The 18,997-nt window shown below is 45.0% G+C and overlaps 1 protein-coding gene across 2 annotated transcripts in view; it reads left to right on the top strand.

Annotated features, from left to right (window-relative positions):
* Positions 1–8,897: 8,897 nt before the first annotated feature.
* CELF5 (CUGBP Elav-like family member 5) overlaps positions 8,898–18,997 on the top strand; it is a 205,104-nt gene continuing 195,004 nt past the window's right edge. Inside the window, exon 1 of one of the 2 annotated variants that reach the window (XM_073660445.1) lies at positions 8,898–9,237. In XM_073660445.1, coding sequence (XP_073516546.1) covers positions 8,976–9,237 — 262 coding nt within the window. In that variant the 5' untranslated portion in view covers positions 8,898–8,975. The remainder of the gene's footprint in view (positions 9,238–18,997) is intronic. The other variant, XM_073660446.1, reaches the window with a different exon arrangement.

Here is an 18,997-nt window from a genome sequence, read left to right as displayed (position 1 = left end):
TCCCAGAACCACATGGGGTGACCTAGTGAATGACCTGCAGAGAGCTGGAACCAACATTACACAGGCTACCATCAGTAACACACTACGCCGCCAGGGACTCAGATCCTGCAGTGCCAGACGTGTCCCCCTACATAAGCCATTACATGTCCGGGCCCGTCTGAAGTTTGCTAGAGAGCATTTGGATGATCCAGAAGAGTATTGTGAGAATGTCATATGGTCAGATGAAACCAAAGTAGAACTGTTTAGTAGAAACACAACTCTTTGTGTTTGGAGGAGAAAGAATGCTGAGTTGCATCCAAAGAACACCATACCTACTGTGAAGCATGGGGGTGGCAACATCATTCTTTTGTTTTTTTGCCAAGTTTTTCTTTTGTTTTTCTGCCAAGGGACCAGGACGACTGATCTGTCTACATGAAAGAATGAATGGGGCCATGTATCGTGAGATTTTGAGTGCAAACCTCCTTCCATCAGCAAGGGCATTGAAGATGAAACATGGCTGGGTCTTTCAGCATGACAATGATCCCAACCACACCGCCAGGGCATTTTAAGGTCCTGGAGTGGCCTAGTCAGTCTCCAGATCTAAACCCTATAGAAAACCTTTGGAAGGAGTTGAAAGTCCGTGTTGCCCAGCGACAGCCCCAAAACATCACTGCTCTAGAGGAGATCTACATGGAGGAATGGGCCAACATACCAGCAACATTGTGTGCCAAACTTGTAAAGGCTTACAGAAAATGTTTGACCTCTGTCATTGCCAGCAAAGGATATAGCAAAGTATTGAGATGAACTTTTGTAGGTGACCAAATACTTATTTTCCACCAAAATTTGAAAAAAAATTCTTTCCAAATCAGACAATTTTGTCTCTAATAGTTGAGGTCTACCTATGATGTCAATTACAGGCCTCTCTCATCTTTTTAAGTGGGAGAACTTGCACAATTGGTGGCTGACTAAATACTTTTTTTCCCCACTGTAATGCTCCATACAGAATAATAGGCCCCATATAATGCTCCATGCAGAATAATGGGCCCCATATAATGCTCCATACAGAATAATGGTCCCCATATAATGCTCTATACAGAATAATGGGCCCCATTTAATGCTCCATACAGAATAATGGACCCCATATAATGCTCCATACAGAATAATGGACCCCAAATAATGCTCCATACAGAATAATGGGCCCCATATAATGCTCCATACAGAATAATGGGCCCCATATAATGCTCCATACAGAATAATGGGCCCCATGTAATGCTCCATACAGAATAATGGACACCATGTAATGCTCCATACAGAATAATGAACCCCATATAATGCTCCATACAGAATAATGGACCCCATATAATGCTCCATACAGAATAATGGGCCCCATATAATGCTCCATACAGAATAATGGACAACATGTAATGCTCCATACAGAATAATGGACCCCATATAATGATCCATGCAGAATAATGGGCCCCATATAATGCTCCATACAGAATAATGGACTTCATATAATGCTCCATACAGTGTGGGCCCTATGTATTGCTCCATACAGTATGAGCCCCATATATAGCTCCATATATATAAAAAAAAATACCTCTCCTTGCTGACGGCAGGTCAGGATTCCTCAGCATCTTCCGGCTCTCTGCACTGTCAGACCAGAGGGCGCAGTGTAGTGTCGTCATTGCGCCCTCTGCCCTGAGACGTCACTCAGTCAGAGTGCTCCGGGTGCTGACGCCGACCCTTGGTGGAGGGGTAATTATTATAGTAATGACACATGTTTTGAAGTATTGGGGTCACTGTTCCACGCCGGAGGAGCAGGCAGAATGGGGAATTTTTGTAAGTTGGGAATAGAATGGGACAGTGCTGGAAATGTAAGAAGTTAAATCTCTCTTTGTTGTAGACGCTGCAGAGAATAGTGGATCACCTATCCATGACTTGTGTCTGGTATTGCTGATCAGTTCCAATGAAGTGAATTAAACTGGCCCCACTAATGATTATGGTGTCTATTCTGTTTCCATTTACAAGCTGACACAAAACAGAATCCACATAGATCCCATAATAATCATCGGGGTCCCTCTCCTTCCGTTTACATATGTAATTCAACAGATTCAGTTTGCAAATGAAATTCCCCTTGTCTATTCCTCTAAACCTAAAACAAGCGTAGTGTACGAACAGAAATATGAACGTAGCCTTAGGGTTCATTCCGACGAGCATATTATAGGGATCCATGCTGTTTGAGTAAAAATCAGAGAGCACATTGAACAATACAATTCAATAGTGCGGTACAGATAACAGTTTTCTCCCATAGACCGAGTGTCCAATTGTAACATGCACTATGCTCTTCTGTGTTTCAGAAGAAACTTAACCATTCAAGTCTATAGGTGTGCAAAAAAATCGGATCCCGTACAAATAAACTGTTTTTCATACGTAATACATACACCCATAATGCTGCAGATACATTTAGTATATGAAAAACAGAGCAAACAATGTGCAAAAGGAAAAATTAACTGAAGCCATACTTAATGAAAGGGTTCATTCAGATGACACTTTTCCTCTTATGTGTGCTATCCGCGTTTTTAACAAATACAGTGGTGGCCAAAAGTATTGACACCCCTGCAATTCTGTCAGATAATACTCAGTTTCTTCCTGAAAATGATTGCAATCACAAATTCTTTGGTATTATTATCTTCATTTAATTTGTCTTCAATGAAAAAACACAAAAAGAATTGTCCTAAAGCCAAATTAGGTATAATTCCACACCAAACCTAAAAAAGGGGGTGGACAAAAGTATTGGCACTGTTTGAAAAATCATGTGATGCTTCTCTAATTCGTGTAATTAACAGCACCTGTTACTTACCTGTGGCACCTAACAGGTGTTGGCAATAACTAAATCACACTTGCAGCCAGTTAACATGGATTAAAGTTGACTCAACCTCTGTCCTGTGTGCTTGTGTGTACCACATTGAGCATGTAGAAAAGAAAGAAGACCAAAGAATTGTCTGAGGACTTCAGAAACCAAATTGTGAGGAAGCATGAGCAATCTAAGGCTACAAGTCCATCTCCAAAGACCTGAATGTTCCTGTGTCTTCCGTGCGCAGTGTCATCAAGAAGTTTAAAGCCCATGGCACTGTGGCTAACCTCCCTAGATGTGGACGGAAAAGAAAAATTGACGAGAGATTTCAACGCAAGATTGTGCGGATGGTGGATAAAGAACCTCGACTAACATCCAAACAACTTCAAGCTGCCCTGCAGTCCGAGGGTACAACAGTGTCAGCCTGTACTATCCGTCGGCGTCTGAATGAAAAGGGACTGTATGGTACGATACCCAGGAAGACCCCACTTCTTACCCCGAGACATAAAAAAGCCAGGCTGGAGTTTGCCAAAACTTACCTGAGAAAGCCTAAAACGTTTTGGAAGAATGTTCTCTGGTCAGATGAGACAAAAGTAGAGCTTTTTGGGAAAAAGCATCAACATAGAGTGTACAGGAAAAAAAAGAGGCATTCAAAGAAAAGAACACGGCCCCTACAGTCAAACATGGCGGAGGTTCCCTGATGTTTTGGGGTCGCTTTGCTGCCTCTGGCACTGGACTGCTTGACCGTGTGCATGGCATTATGAAGTCTGAAGACTACCAACAAATTTTGCAGCATAATGTAGGGCCCAGTGTGAGAAAGCTGGGTCTCCCTCAGAGGTCATGGGTCTTCCAGCAGGACAATGACCCAAAACACACTTCTAAAAGCACTATAAAATGGTTTGAGAGAAAGCACTCGAGACTTCTAAGGTGGCCAGCAATGAGTCCAGACCTGAATCCCATAGAACACCAGTGGAGAGATCTCAAAATGGCAGTTTGGAGAAGGCACCCTTCAAATATCAGGGACCTGGAGCAGTTTGCCAAAGAAGAATGGTCTACAATTCCAGCAGAGCATTGTAAGAAACTCATTGATGGTTACCGGAAGCGGTTGTTCGCAGTTATTTTGGCTAAAGGTTGTGCAACCAAGTATTAGGCTGAGGGTGCCTATACTTTTGTCTGGCCCATTTTTGGAGTTTTGTGTGAAATGATCAATGATTTGATTTTTGCTTCATTCTCTTTTGTGTTTTTTCCTTGCAAGCAAATTAAATGAAGATAATAATACCAAAGAGTTTGTGATTGCAATCATTTTCAGGAAGAAACTGAGTATTATCTGACAGAATTGCAGGGGTGCCAATACTTTTGGCCACCACTGTAGCACTGGTACATTTAGTTCACATTTTTCCCTTGGACCGAGTGGGCCACACAAAAGCACAGAGACTTGTATGTTATTAATCCAAGTGTCAGATCAAAATCACCAATGCAAGTCTATGGTCCATGAAAAAATCAAACATCACTTGGATGCCATCCGTGTACTTTCTGTTTTTTACGGACTGTGTGATATGACAAGCTGGAGAAACTTCCATTAGTTTATTTTTCAAGGAAATGTGGTGGCGCTAGTAGGTTGGTCACTATGACCTGCTGCGAATTTAGACAGTTACCACACCGTATCAACTAGAAGTATATAATAGGAAAGATAATTTGCGCTACAAGCAAGCCGCTACATCATCTACCCCTGGACACAACGAGCAGTCACTGTCGGCCATGAGCACCGCACAACGACGGCATCAGACGGTACAGATAGTGCTGCAATCCGTGTGCTCTACTGAAGGACTATCCCCCCATATCCACAGGACGGTTGGATAACAGGTCAGTCATATGATCCTGCTACTCCTACTTGCTTCTAAGGGGTCCCCTTCAGAGCCACTGTATCACCAAGGACTTTCTCATCCACCTAACGTATAATGTAATTAATCTGTAGATCTCCTCCAGCTCTACTCCACATACAGGGTACCCTAAGCCACCTCTGGCTGACTCCCACTGTGTGCCAAATTTTCCTCTCCCCTCATCTTTCTCCCCCTAGCTACCAGCTCGCTGAGTCCTAAATAAACCCAAATCCACACACTTGATCTAAGACTGAATACGTCCACCTGACAGCCTACTAAACGCAGCACGCGCCAGCTCTTACCAGTACATCCTTTCAGGTAATCACCTCTTCTCCTTATAAAATCCCAATATATACTATATGATATATCCATAATACACCCAAACCACTCTTACTCTAGGACAATACCACTGTCCCGACACTACAAGCCTCAAGAGGCCCTATCCAAGGACCCACAGAGGCCTTACCCAGGACCCACAGAGGCCCTACCTAGGATTAATAGAAGACCTCCAGTACCCGTACTCCTCTACAGGTACATCCCTGACGTTTAATATATATTTTTAAACATCCTATAGTATAGTACTCACACTAATTTAACTTTTTTTTCATTTAATAGGACCTACCCTTATCCACATCCAAATCTTAAAGATATGCCAGGATCTCGTGTGCACCTTTTTAGCATTTTTACCATCCAATATACAGTATATTATCAATTTATCCATTTTAATTTGTAAATAAAATTCTATTATTTTAACCATTCTATTTTCTAGTCTCCTCAATTAGACCAGAATGAATTATATTTCCTATTATAGTTTATTTTTCATCCCAGAAAGGCCTCATTCAGACATCTGTGATTTTCTCGTACAAGAAAAATGGACCAAGTTTCATCAGTGATTTGGATCAGAGTTTCATCAGTTTTTCATCAGAGTTTCATCAGTTTTTCAACAGAGTTTGGATCAGAGTTTCATCAGTTTTCATCAGTGATTTGGATCAGAGTTACATCAGTTTTTTGTCAGAGTTTGGATCAGAGTTTCATAAGTTTTTCATCATAGTTTGGATCAGAGTTACATCAGTTTTTTGTCAGAGTTTCGGCAGTTTTTCAGCATTGATTTGGATCAGAATTTCAGCAGTTTTTCAGGATTGATTTGGATCAGAGTTTCATCAGTGATTTGGATCAGAGTTTAATCGGTTTTTCACTGATGAGAAAAGAAAAGTCTCTCCACCTTCTCCTATCAGTCAGTGATCAACAGACCGCACCCGGACGGCATCTGAGTGCTGTTCATTTTTTTCACTGACCCATAGACTTTTATGGCCCAGTTTGTTCCAACACTCGGATCAATAGCGGACATATCTCTGCGATTTTGCACAGACTACTCAGTCCGCAAAAAATCACTGATGTGAACAGCCCCATAGACTATCATAGGTACAAGTGCTATCCGTGAAAAACTGACGTGTGAATGAGGCGAAAACCTGATGGTAAATACTGACATGAAGCTCTGATCAAAAACACTAATGGAACTTGGACTATTTTCTGAATGCACGAAAAACCCTTGACATGTGACTGAGTCCACAACAGGTACAATTCCAGTACGTTTTCTAATTAGGGCTCATTCACACATCAGTTTTCCATGTATGAGTGCAGTCTGTGTTTTTCAGGGATTGTACTCGAACCTATGTCAGTCTGCGGGGCTGTTCACATGTCCGATATTGATGAAAGTCTACGGGTTTGTGAAAAAATCAGACAGCCCTCAGCTGCCATGTGTGATGGTGCTGTACGTTTTTCACTGACTGAGGGCTCATTCAGACATCCCATTGCGTTGTTTTCACAGGTAGCACTCGTACTTGTGATCGTCCACGGGGCCACGCACATGTCTGATCTCTTCGTCAGACCGAGTGATCCATGGAAAATATCTGAGACATGTGCGATTTTCATCTGAGGGTTGGATCAAAATCAGCAATGCAAGTCTATGGGTCAGTGAAAAAATCGATTACACTCGGATGACATCTGAGCACAGTGCGCTTTTCAGTGACTGTCAGAATTAACAATTGGGGAAACTTTTTTTTCTCAGCAGTGAAAAAAACTGATGAAACTTGATCTGTTTTTCTCAGAGGTAAAAAACCCTGAGGTGTGAATGAGGCCTTACTGGTGCAGGAATGGGGTCCTCATTCTAGGATTTGTCCTCTTCTGCGTTTTGCAATGGACCTCTGACCTGTTGGACACATAGTGCTTGTTCATTATACACTGCTCAAAAAAATAAAGGGAACACTCAAATAACACATCCTAGATCTGAATGAATGAAATATTCTCATTGAATACTTTGTTCTGTACAAAGTTGAATGTGCTGACAACAAAATCACACAAAAATCATCAATGGAAATCAAATTTATTAACCAATGGAGGCCTGGATTTGGAGTCACCCCCAAAATTAAAGTATAAAAACACACTACAGGCTGATCCAACTTTGATGTAATGTCCTTAAAACAAGTCAAAATGAGGCTCAGTATTGTGTGTGGCCTCCACGTGCCTGTATGACCTCCCTACAAAGCCTGGGCATGCTCCTGATGAGGTTGCGGATGGTTTCCTGTGGGATCTCCTCCCAGTTCTGGATTAAAGCAACCGCCAACTCCTGGACAGTCTGTGGTGCAATGTGACGTTGGTGGATGGAGCGAGACATGATGTCCCAGATGTGCTCAATCGGATTCAGGTCTGGGGAACGGGCGGGCCAGTCCATAGCTTCAATGCCTTCATCTTGCAGGAACTGCTGACACACTCCAGCCACATGAGGTCTGGCATTGTCCTGCATTAGGAGGAAACCAGGGCCAACCGCACCACCATATGTCTCACAAGGGGTCTGAGGATCTCATCTCCGTACCTAATGGCAGTCAGGCTACCTCTGGCAAGGACATGAAGGGCTGTGCGGCCCTCCAAAGAAATGCCATCCCACACCATTACTGACCCACTGCCAAACCGGTCATGCTGAAGGATGTTGCAGACAGCAGATCGCTCTCCACGGCATCTCCAGACGCTGTCACGTCTGTCACATGTGCTCAGTGTGAACCTGCTTTCATCTGTGAAGAGCACAGGGCGCCAGTGGCGACTTTGCGAATCCTGATGTTCTGCGTCAAATGCCAAGCATCCTGCACGGTGTTGGGCTGAGAGCACAACCCCCATCTGTGGACGTCGGGACCTCATACCACCCTCATGGAGTCGGTTTCTAACCGTTTGTGCAGACACATGCACATTTGTAGCCTGCTGGAGGTCATTTTGCAGGGCTCTGGCAGTGCTCCTCCTGTTCCTCCTTGCACAAAGGCAGAGGTAGCGGTCCTGCTTCTGGGTTGTCGCTCTCCTACGACCCCCTGCACGTCTCCTGGTGTACTGGCCTGTCTCCTGGTAGCGCCTCCAGCCTCTGGACACTACGCTAACAGACACAGCAAACCTTCTACTCACAGCTCACATTGATGTGCCATCCTGGATGAGCTGCACTACCTGAGCAACTTCTGTGGGTTGTAGAGTCCATCTCATGCTACCACGAGTGTGAAAGCACAACCAACATTCAAAAGTGATCAAAACATCAGCCAGAAAGCATTGGTACTGAGATGTGGTCTGTGGTCCCCACCTGCAGAACCACTCCTTTATTGAGGGTGTCTTGATAATTGCCAATAATTTCCATCTATTGTCTATTCCATTTGCACAACAGCATGTGAAATTGATTGTCAATCAGTGTTGCTTCCTAAGTGGACAGTTTGATTTCACAGAAGTTTGATTTACTTGGAGTTATATTCTGTTGTTTAAGTGTTCCCTTTATTTTTTTGAGCAGTGTACATTAGGATGGACAGTATTTTTGCACATAGTGTTCTGTCCCCAATGTCAGAAGGGTGACAATTGTCAGGGTGTAGTCCATTCTCTAGTCCAGTGCATTGCCCCTGATCTAGGGGCTGAAATTAGCACCTAGGGATGGCACTATCCTCGTCCAAGCTGCTACCCCCTGGAAAGCCCCAGCATTGTTACTTATGAAACAGCCTTCTTGAGGTCGCAGGGCGACGGAAAGGGTTAAATATCGGAGTGACAGCAGAGGATGAGGGAGTGATGTGCAGATGTTTGGAAGGATGAGAGCAGTGTGTGCGGGAAGCGGCCGGCAGGAGGCGCTCGCCCCTACGTTTGGCTGCTGGAGTCATTGCTGTTCAGCTTCTCACTCACACCCCAGTTTCCAGCTGAGAGCTCTGCCTGTGTGACTGATCCAGCCTACCGAGGGGCTGGAGATGGCCAGACTGACGGAGAGAGAGGCGAGGAGGCAGCAGCATCCCCCGCAGCAGCAGCAGCAGCCCCGAGCCTGCCCCATGAGCGGCCCCGAGCCCCCTGCTCAGCAGTCAGACAGCATGAAGGACCTGGACGCCATCAAATTGTTTGTGGGGCAAATCCCTCGCAACCTGGAGGAGAAGGACCTGAAGCCTCTCTTCGAGCAGTTCGGCAAGATCTATGAGCTGACAGTGCTGAAGGACCGATACACGGGCATGCACAAAGGTGAGGACTGCCCTGTACCCACTGCACACACCTGCTGCCCTCATGTATCCTGGCATCCAGGGGCGTACACACCTCGTGAGGGGCATGCATAGGTGGCACCTCCAGGGGCAGTCATACATGGTGGCACCTCCAGGGGCAGTCATACATGGTGGTACATCCAGGGGCAGTCATACATGGTGGTACATCCAGGGGCAGTCATACATGGTGGTACATCCAGGGGCAGTCATACCCGGTGGTACATCCAGGGGCAGTCATACCCGGTGGTACATCCAGGGGCAGTCATACCCGGTAGTACATCCAGGGGCAGTCATACCCGGTGGTACATCCAGGGGCAGTCATACCCGGTGGTACATGCAGGGGCAATCACACCCGGTGGTACATCCAGGGGCAGTCATACCCGGTGGTACATCCAGGAGCAGTCATACATGGTGGTACATCCAGGGTCAGTCCAGTCATACATGGTGGTACATCCAGGGGCAGTCCTACATGGTGGTACATCCAGGGGCAGTCATACATGGTGGTACATCCAGGGGCAGTCATACCCGGTGGTACATCCAGGGGCAGTCATACATGGTGGTACATCCAGGGGCAGTCATACCCGGTGGTACATCCAGAAGCTGTCATACCCGATGGTACATCCAGGGGCAGTCATACATGGTGGTACATCCAGGGGCAGTCATACCCAGTGGTACATCCAGGGGCAGTCATACATGGTGGTACATCCAGGGGCAGTCATACCCGGTGAGACATCCCAGGGGCAGTCATACCTGGTGGTACATCCAGGGGCAGTCATACCCGGTGGTACATCCAGGGGCAGTCATACATGGTGGTACATCCAGGGTCAGTCCAGTCATACATGGTGGTACATCCAGGGGCAGTCCCACATGGTGGTACATCCAGGGGCAGTCATACATGGTGGTACATCCAGGGGCAGTCATACCCGGTGGTACATCCAGGGGCAGTCATACATGGTGGTACATCCAGGGGCAGTCATACCCGGTGGTACATCCAGAAGCTGTCATACCCGATGGTACATCCAGGGGCAGTCATACATGGTGGTACATCCAGGGGCAGTCATACCCAGTGGTACATCCAGGGGCAGTCATACATGGTGGTACATCCAGGGGCAGTCTTACTCGGTGGTACATCCAGGGGCAGTCATACCCAGAAGTACATCCAGGGCAGTCATACCCGGTGGTACATCCAGGGGTAGTTATTCCCGGTGGTGGTACATCCAGGGGTAGTTATTCCCGGTGGTGGTACATCCAGGGGCAGTCATACCTGGTGGTACATCCAGGGGCAGTCATACCCGGTGGTACATCCAGGGGCAGTCATACCCAGTAGTACATCCAGGGGCAGTCATTCCCGGTGGTGGTACATCCAGGGGCAGTCATACCCGGTAGTACATCCAGGGGCAATCATACCTGGTGGCACATCCAGGGGCATTTATACCCGGTGGCACCTCCAGGGGCCGTCACACCCGGTGGTACATCCAGGGGCAGTCATATCCAGTGGCACCTCAAGGGGCAGTCATACCCGGTGGCACATCCAGGGGCAGTCACACCTAGTAGTATGTCCAGGGGCAGTCATACTTGGTGGCACCTCCAGGGGCAGTTATACTTGGGGGCACCTCCAGGGGCCGTCATACCCGGTGAGACATCCCAGGGGCAGTCATACCTGGTGGTACATCCAGGGGCAGTCATACCTCGTGGTACATCCAGGGGCAGTCACACCCGGTGGTACATCCAGGGGCAGTCATACCTGGTGGTACATCCAGAGGCAGTCACACCCGGTAGTAAATCCAGGGGCAGTCACGCCCGGTGTTACATCCAGGGGCAGTCATACCTGGTGGTACATCCAGGGGCAGTCATATCCAGTGGCACCTCAAGGGGCAGTCATACCTGGTGGCACATCCAGGGGCAGTAATATCCAGTGGCACCTCCAGGGGCAGTCATATCCAGTGGCACCTCCAGGGGCAGTCACTTCGCACCTTTAGGGTCAGTCATACCTGGTGGCACCTCCAGGGGCAGTCATATTTGGTTTTACAGTGAGGGGCAGTCACCTGGTGGTACATGCAGGGAAATTCATACATTGTTCATTCAGGGGCATATAAACCTGGTGATAAACCATTAGCATTCATACCTGATGATACATCCAGGGGCAATCATACCTAATAAATCCCCCAGGAGCATTCATACCTACTAACATCTCTGGGGTAATTGTACCTCGTAAAATATCTGGCAGCATTTATACCTAGTGGTATATCCATGGGCAACTATACCTGCTAAAATATGTAGGTGCATTCATACCTTAAGAGGCACCTTAGGATAGATCCAGGGGCATTCTTTCCCAGTAGTATATCCTGACCATGCACACCTTATATATGAGTAACATTTTCTCCTTGGGATCACATAGCCTGTATGACACTCCCTGCCCCATGGGTGAGTCTTTAGTAGCTGTCTACCATACTTTTTATTATCATTATTCACCCACTCTTGCACAAAGCTGGTCAACTTGTAAAATTGCACCTTCACCTTTTCATTCATTTATAATTCAGAATGGTGAAAAGGTGAGTACTATTTCGGAAGCTGCCATCTTTCTATTCTGTCATCCATACATCCCTCTGTGTTTAGGGATTCTGATTCTGTAGGTTTGCCTCTTCCGCCCACATAATTATCTGATGTTGATTTTTCTGTCATTTACTCATCTAGGGGGACATATATTGTATAGATGTTTATAATGTGTATGATCTGTATGTATACCCCGCTCTTCACATATGAATTGAATCCCACATTTACCTATACACTGTGTCCAATTCTTCCATCTACCTGAACTTATGAGATGAGACTCAATTTCCTTGAATAGTTCATCCCTATTCATGTATTTCCTCTATGTCTGTACATAGCTGCCTGATATCTACATGGCGGTATGTGCACCCTGCCTACATTTCATGTGCTGAGCCCAGGGCTGGCCCACTTCTCCATGTACATTTCCTCCGTCTACACACTAAACCATTCAAGCAGCAATGTCCCCTAATCTATACAGACATGCCAATATGAACAGCAGCTTACTTGCTTTCTTTATCTGCATTTTCCACAGATTGGTGGAAATCCTGAATATACTGTTGTATTTGTTAACCATTTGTTCAGAACGCCTGTATTTTCATATGGTTGAGATTATTACTAGAAACACGTAATTCGTTCACTTTTATTGTAATTTTATTATGTATTTAGATTCCTATTATGTTTTTTTATGGCTTTGCTGTTACATATGAAATACATATCCTTGTCATAAGGGAGGGTCTTTTTGTTCTTTTATTTTTTCATAATGAATTTATTGTCATTTAATCCATTTTCCATGTATAACCCCACAGAAGCTGCATATGATTAGAGTTTTTAAGTTGAACAAAACAGTTCCCCTGTACAGTCCATACTGGAATAACCTAAAAGGGCCCATACACCTTAGAGAATGGTCAGCTAAGCACCATCATGTATGCGAACTGTGCCGAGACGTAGTAAAACCGCCTGACGTTCTGCTCACTGGCCGCTATATATAAACTCACCCAATTCCCAGGTGCCGGTCCTCAATTCCCAGGTGCCGGTCCTCAATTCCCAGGTGCCGGTCCTCAATTCCCAGGTGTCGGTCCTCAATTCCTAGGTGTCGGTCCTCAGTTCCTAGGTGTCGGTCCTCAGTTCCTAGGTGCCGGTCCTCAGTTCCTAGGTGCCGGTCCTCAATTCCTAGGTGCCGGTCTTCAGTTCCCAGGTGTCGGTCCTCAATTTCTAGGTGCTGGTCTTCATCTATCACATATGATGTGCCATCAAAGTGACCATGATCATGTTGTGACAATTCTGATTGTAAAGGGTGGGATTTATGTGGCAGCAAGTAAACTGTGAGTTCTTCAAGTGGATGTGTTGGAAGCAGGAAAAACAGGTAAGCGCAAGGATCTGAGACAAGGACCAAATTGTAACGGCTGTTTTGGTATTGGGTGTTTCTGTTATGTAGTGGCTAATACTTGCTAAAAGTGCCCTTATAAGGGCAACTGTTGAAGCATTAACAGGGTCATGGGCGCCCAACGCAAACCATAAGAGCTACTGCACACAAATTATTGATAGTTAAGGCTGGATATGAAAGAAGTGGCTGCGATTGTATAGTGGAAACGTTACTTTTGCGCTTATGGATTGGTTTTATTAGAATAACGTACAGTACAGACCAAAAGTTTGGACACACCTTCTCATTTAAAGATTTTTCTGTATTTTCATAAGTATAAAAATTGTACATTCACACTCAAGGCATCAAAACTATGAATTAACACATGTGGAATTATATACTTAACAAAAAAGTGTGAAACAACTGAAAATATGTCTTATATTCTAGGTTCTTCAAAGTAGCCACCTTTTGCTTTGATTACTGCTTTGCACACTCTTGTCATTCTCTTGATGAGCTTCAAGAGGTAGTCACCGGAAATGGTTTTCATTTCACAGGTGTGCCCTGTCAGGTTTAATAAGTGTGATTTCTTGCCTTATAAATGGGGTTGGGACCATCAGTTGTGTTGTGCAGAAGTCTGGTGGAAACACAGCTGATAGTCCTACTGAATAGACTGTTAGAATTTGTATCATGGCAAGAAAAAAGCAGCTAAGTAAAGAAAAATGAGTGGCCATCATTACTTTAAGAAATGAAGGTCAGTCAGTGCGAAAAATAGGGAAAACTTTGAAAGTGTCCCCAAGTGCAGTTGCAAAAACCATCAAGCGCTACAAAGAAACTGGCTCACATGAGGACCGCCCCAGGAAAGGAAGACCAAGAGTCATCTCTGCTTCTGAGGATAAGTTTATCCGAGTCACCAGCCTCAGAAATCGCAGGTTAACAGCATCTCAGATTAGAGACCAGGTCAATGCCACACAGAGTTCTAGCAGCAGACACATCTCTTCAACAACTGTTAAGAAGAGACTTTGTGCAGCAGGCCTTCATGGTAAAATAGCTGCTAGGAAACCACTGCTAAGGACAGGCAACAAGCAGAAGAGACTTGTTTGGACTAAAGAACACAAGGAATGGACATTAGACCAGTGGAAATCTGTGCTTTGGTCTGATGAGTCCAAATTTGAGATCTTTGGTTCCAACCACCGTGTCTTTGTGCGACGCAGAAAAGGTGAACAGATGGACTCTACATGCCTGGTTTCCACCATGAAGCATGGAGGAGGAGGTGTGATGGTGTGGGGGTGCTTTGCTGGTGACACTGTTGGTGATTTATTCAAAATTGAAGGCATACTGAACCCGCATGGCTACCACAGCATCATGCAGCGGCATGCTATTCCATCCGGTTTGCGTTTAGTTGGACCATCATTTATTTTTCAACAGGACAATGACCCCAAACACACCTCCAGGCTGTGTAAGGGCTATTTGACCAAGAGGGAGAGTGATGGGGTGCTACGCCAGATGACCTGGCCTCCACAGTCACCAGACCTGAACCCAATCGAGATGGTTTGGGGTGAGCTGGACCGCAGAGTGAAGGCAAAAAGGCCAACAAGTGCTAAGCATCTCTGGGAACTCCTTCAAGATTGTTGGAAGACCATTTCCGGTGACTACCTCTTGAAGCTCATCAAGAGAATGCCAAGAGTGTGCAAAGGAGTCATCAAAGCAAAAGGTGGCTACTTTGAAGAACCTAGAATATAAGACATATTTTCAGTTGTTTCACACTTTTTTGTTAAGTATATAATTCCACATGTGTTAATTCATAGTTTTGATGCCTTCAGTGTGAATGTACAATTTTCATAATCATGAAAATACAGAAAAATCTTTAAATGAGGTGTGTCCAAACTTTTGGTCTGTACTGTATATGGATCATTGAATTGCTTTAAGAGTACCGAGTACCTTTTTTCTTTTTACAGTTAAGGATTGGAATCCTTCCTGTGTACTCATCTGTTGGGAGTGCCATATATCCTCTATTTTTATGAAAGGTGTCCAAACACATAGCGTATGACAACTATGAAAGACAGGTGTCTATACACAGTTCTTTGCAACTGTGGATGGGGTACATTGCCACACACCAGTCGGTGCCAACACTGACCACTGAACATCGGCTTTAATGGTATTGTGAGCATGAAACCTGGACCATGCAGAAATGAAAGATATTGTCTTCAGTATTGTGAACAGCCAAGTATATTGGTTACCTAGTGTAGACATCATCAAGATGCATTATGAGAGGAAAGCAAGCCTGTGGAGACAGTGTGATGCTCTGGGAAACCCTTTGAACTGCCATTCATGTGGAACTTACTTTGGCACATACAGTACCCACTTCCTAACCATTGTTGCAGACCAAGTATGTCCTTTCATGACAAAAATATTCCCTTATGGTAGGGGTTAGGAGTAAGGTTTCTTGCCACAATGTAAAAATTGTTCAGGAATGTTTTGAGGCACATGAGAAAGAATTGAAGTTGTTGACTTGGCCTTCAAATTTCCCAGATCTCACTCCAATCAAGAATCTGTAGATTGTGCTGGAAAAGATGTCTGATCCATGGAGGCCCAACCTGCCAACTAATTGGACTTTCAGGATCTGCTGTCTTGGTGTCATATACCACAGGACACCTTCAGGAGTACAGTCCATGCCTTGATGGGTGCCAGCTGTTTTTTTAGTATGGGGAGCACCTCATGTTATGGCTCATCAGTGTATTGTCTTCCTTTTTAGATCCCCCTCCCCTGCCACACTTGCTTGACTACTAACCTGTCACTTACAGTATTTTTACACCATCCATCAGTGTTGATAGAACAAAGCCTTAAAGATTTATTTCCCTTTATTTTACTAATCAATAACTTGTTCTTTCCTACCCCCTCACTGTTGTCAGGTATACACTAGTCTTTTCCTAATAAGACTGCTGGGTTCACACAGGTTGATTTAGGGCAGTTTTCTTACTGCAGGAGCCAGATGTTTATTTTGCTGTGATTTTCTTCAGTAATTAGAGAATATATTGCATTTTTCTCATCGCATGCTCTAGGTGTGGCAAATGCACCATCCTCGCTTTCATATGCCTTCTCCCTTTATTGTGTTACTGTACTCACTAAATTATCATTTTTCCATGACTAATTTTTCATACACCTTTTATTTACCTTTAAATTAGCCACAGTTGTGAAGACTTCACCCCGCATCCCTCCATGAGCATTGTAATATTTCTGCTATCACAATGCTCTTCCAAAAAGTATAAAAATGAAGAAAAAAATATTTACAAAAATGTTTGAATTGCATTATCCTACATGTGATTTCCCTTGGCAAGAGTGAAGTAACGCTATAATAGTATACATTGCTTCGAATTCATCGTTCTAGAACCATAGAGATGGCAATTATCAGTAATTATCATTAACAGCTATTACCTCTAATTGTTACATCAATGGGCAGCGTTATTGCCTCCAAGTTGTCTTCTTACTTCACCTCATACACCATGGCCACTTAGCGTTTCCATTCTACTGTATATATTATATATCTTATCTCTGCGTCATGCAAACTGCACGTTACTGGACTATCACTGGCCAATTAAACAAAAGGCGGAGGGTTACAGGACTCTATAACAAGCCAGCCAAGAGTTGTATTGCATATCTGTAAGTGCATTTGACATCAGAGTAGGACCCATGCCTGACTGTTTTGCATTTGCCTGTGGAAAGCTATATAGACAAGATGCACAGCCCTAAAAGGGGGGACCATGCCCCTGTATGTACACAGTGCAAGGAACCAAAGCAAAACCGAAGAAATGGGCCGACACACCTGTTGGTATAAGTGTAGGCGTATATTCACACTGTGGGCTTTAACAGACAAACCAAGTACTTAGTACCCCATGCTATTTACATGATACTATTACTATTTATTTACTGACTTACTGTAGAGAGTTCCAGAACAGGGGGATGCTGGAAGAGGAGATAATAGGGGAGTAGAGAAGGAGATCTTGTGAGGATCGGAGGTTGCGTGCAGGTAAGAACCGGGAGACTAGGTCACAGACGTATGGAGGAGACAGGTTGTGGATGGCTTTGTATGCCAAAGTTAGAGTTTTGAACTGGATTCTCTGGGCAATGGGGAGCCAATGAAGCGTTTGACAGAGAGGAGAGGCCGGGGAATAGCGGGGGTCAAGTGGATTAGTCAGGCAGCAGAGTTTAGGATAGATTGGAGGGGTGCGAGAGTGTTAGAAGGGAGGCCACAGAGCAGGAGGTTGCAGTAGTCGAGGCGGGAGATGATGAGGGCGTGCACTAGTGTTTTTGCAGATTCTTCGTTGAGGAATGTGCGGATCCGGGCAATATTTTTGAGTTGGAATCGGCAGAAAGTGAAAAGGGTTATGGGATTAAAATAAAACACTACTTCCTTTCAAAAATGACATCACATCTAACAATGGATTATTTTATTATATGGCAGCTCAGACTCATTAACCTTGACAGAGATGAGCTCTGTGGTGCTGTTAACTAAAAAAAGGCTGTTTACTTTATAAAGCAGATATGTTATTCTAATCCTCTACAATCTCAAAACTTCTGAGTGAGCCCCTAACCAGGTAACCATGGTTACAACTATGGTGGCGCACCCTAATTAAGACTGATAATACTGCCATATGGTGACATATAGTGGTAGATACCAGTGCTGGAGAACGTATCAGAGATTAATGTACAGTTATTGATAGTGATCTACAGATTATGTTCTTTCTGATGGAGTCGTTCACTTTTCCCGTCTTTTCCATCTGGCCCAGACTGACAACACAACTTCTTCCAGCCAGGACTCGGCTGCAGAGATTACAACAAAGACACATTTGATTTTTCACATATCCAGCACCGTCACCATCTATTCCAAACCTGCCTAAACTCCTCATCCTGCTGTCATCCCCAATGCTGAGCTGTTACTGATGTTTTTGTCCCTGTTACTGGTCCTGCTGTGTCACACGGAAACAGTGCTCTTAGTGCCCAACATAGTAATGCCCACTACTGTGCTCCTGACAAAGAAAAGCGCCTCCTCTGTGCCCTCTACATGGTAAATATGCCCCTTAAAAAATATTAATTTCTTGTGCAAGGGCCCTAGAAAACAGTGCCAACATTTTGCCCCCTAGAAAGTAATAATGCCCCCTGTTTGCAAGTTTGACAGTCACAATAGCCTGAGTGTCCCTCTAAAGTGACAGTCCCACTATCAGTATTCAGTCAGTATTTTTTCTCAGGAGTGGGTGATAAATGCAGAATTGGTGACTTGTTTCTATTATACCTTTTCTCTGATTGTTCCTCACCTGGTTTTGGCTCCCACTCCTGAGAAAAAATACTGACTGAATACTGACCAAATACTGATAGTGGGGCCGTGGCCTAAAAATAATGCTTAGAAGTGCACACTTAACATTCAATAATGTTCCCCCATTTACAGTAATAATGTTCTCTGAATCCCCCTCAGTCACGATGGGCCCACAGCTCCCCTATGCACAGTATGATGTGCCTACAGCTTCCCTATGCACAGTATGATGGGACCACAGCTCCCCTATGCACAGTATGATGTGCCTACAGCTCCCCTATGCACAGTGTGATGGGCCCAGAGCTCCCCTATGCACAGTATGATGGGCCCACAGGCCCCCTCAGCACAGTATGATGGGCCCACAGCCCCCCTCAGCACAGTATGATGGGCCCACAGCTCCCCTCAGCACAGTATGATGGGCCCACAGCCCCCGTCAGCACAGTATGATGGGCCCACAGCTCCCCTCAGCACAGTATGATAGGCCAACAGCTCCCCTCAGCACAGTATGATGTGCCCACATCTCCCCTA

The sequence above is a fragment of the Phyllobates terribilis genome, unplaced genomic scaffold, assembly GCF_046119375.1.
Source record: "Phyllobates terribilis strain yellow unplaced genomic scaffold, ASM4611937v1 Scaffold_1__5_contigs__length_1240528914, whole genome shotgun sequence".
Classification (NCBI taxonomy): Eukaryota; Metazoa; Chordata; class Amphibia; order Anura; family Dendrobatidae; genus Phyllobates; species Phyllobates terribilis.
The sequence above is the reverse complement of the archived record's forward strand: the minus strand, read 5'-3'. Positions and strand labels throughout refer to the sequence as shown.